The sequence below is a fragment of the Stegastes partitus genome, unplaced genomic scaffold, assembly GCF_000690725.1.
Source record: "Stegastes partitus isolate 25-593 unplaced genomic scaffold, Stegastes_partitus-1.0.2 Scaffold383, whole genome shotgun sequence".
NCBI classification, from domain to species: domain Eukaryota; kingdom Metazoa; phylum Chordata; class Actinopteri; family Pomacentridae; genus Stegastes; species Stegastes partitus.
In genome coordinates, this window is record NW_007578114.1 from 421359 (window position 1) to 422391 (window position 1033).

Here is a 1033-nt window from a genome sequence, read left to right on the forward strand (position 1 = left end):
ATGGTGGCAGAACCGGTGAATGGTTCGACGGCGTGGCGCTGGAGCATTGTCTGGCCGGAGCTGAAATACCAGCAGACCGGAGGTCGCAGCTGGAGCGGACCAATCCCCACAATCCGCAGATTGATAACCAGACACACCTGCCCGCGTGCTGGGACGCCAGAGAGAGAGCGCGCCAGAGAGAGAGAGAGAGCGCGCCAGAGAGCGCGCAGCAGGGGCCGAGGCTGCAGGGACATGACAATCTTCAGTGGCATCAGAAAGGCAAAACAGAAAAGTAGAAGAACAACAAGAAAGGAAACAGATAACAGAATAAAAACTTGCCTTCAGGGAGAAGCACAGTCCCGAGGATCAGCGTGAGGAGATGCATTTTTTGATGGTGGGATACAAGTGAGATTTAGTTGGATCTCTTCGGGCTATAAGAAGCTCTCCTGAGGAGGGATGGCCTTCACTCTCAGACCACGCCTTCATTCCTCCTTTGATAGTGACAAAACATGACCTTTTATTTTAAGTCTTAAAAATGTCCTCAGTTTTTTTGTTTGTTTTTTGATATATACATTTTCACTCAGTTTGCTCCAGCAGGAATCCCTGTCTACAACACCCTTCTTCCATATTTATTTCCTCTTAGGTGGACAAATTAATGCATCTCTGTCCAAATATCCCAGATTTACTTAATGAAATTGATTAATTACACATTTGGTAGAAATCTGCATCATTGTATTAAAATACAAGCTATGCTGAGTCCTCCATCTTTTGCTTTGGGACTGTGAATATCTTATAGTTTTGATTTCTTGCAAAGTTTTAATGAATTGCTTTCATTTTTTCTGTCAAATGATTAAACAATCAGAAAAACAGTTCTGCAAAATGGCATTATTCCATCACATGAGTACTATAGGGCTGCAAACAGCAATGTCTTTTATTATCAGTAGTATTATGAGTTTTTATTAGTTATTCTAGTATTCTCATATTAATATAATTATTGGTATTTCTTTGATAATCAACTGCTTGTCAGAATCAGAATTTCTTTATTGTCATTGTA

General features: G+C 41.0%; 1 protein-coding gene across 5 annotated transcripts in view; it reads right to left on the reverse strand.

Annotated features, from left to right (window-relative positions):
• The window catches only part of LOC103359611 (ly6/PLAUR domain-containing protein 2), a 25435-nt gene that overhangs the window by 9707 nt on the left and 14695 nt on the right, over positions 1-1033 (reverse strand). Inside the window, exon 1 of one of the 5 annotated variants that reach the window (XM_008285033.1) lies at positions 319-399. The exons of the other annotated variants lie outside the window; for them this stretch is intronic. Within the exon in view, the coding sequence (XP_008283255.1) occupies positions 319-364 (46 nt within the window). The 5' untranslated portion in view covers positions 365-399. Of the gene's footprint in view, positions 1-318; positions 400-1033 lie in introns of those variants that run through there. 5 annotated transcript variants of the gene reach the window in all.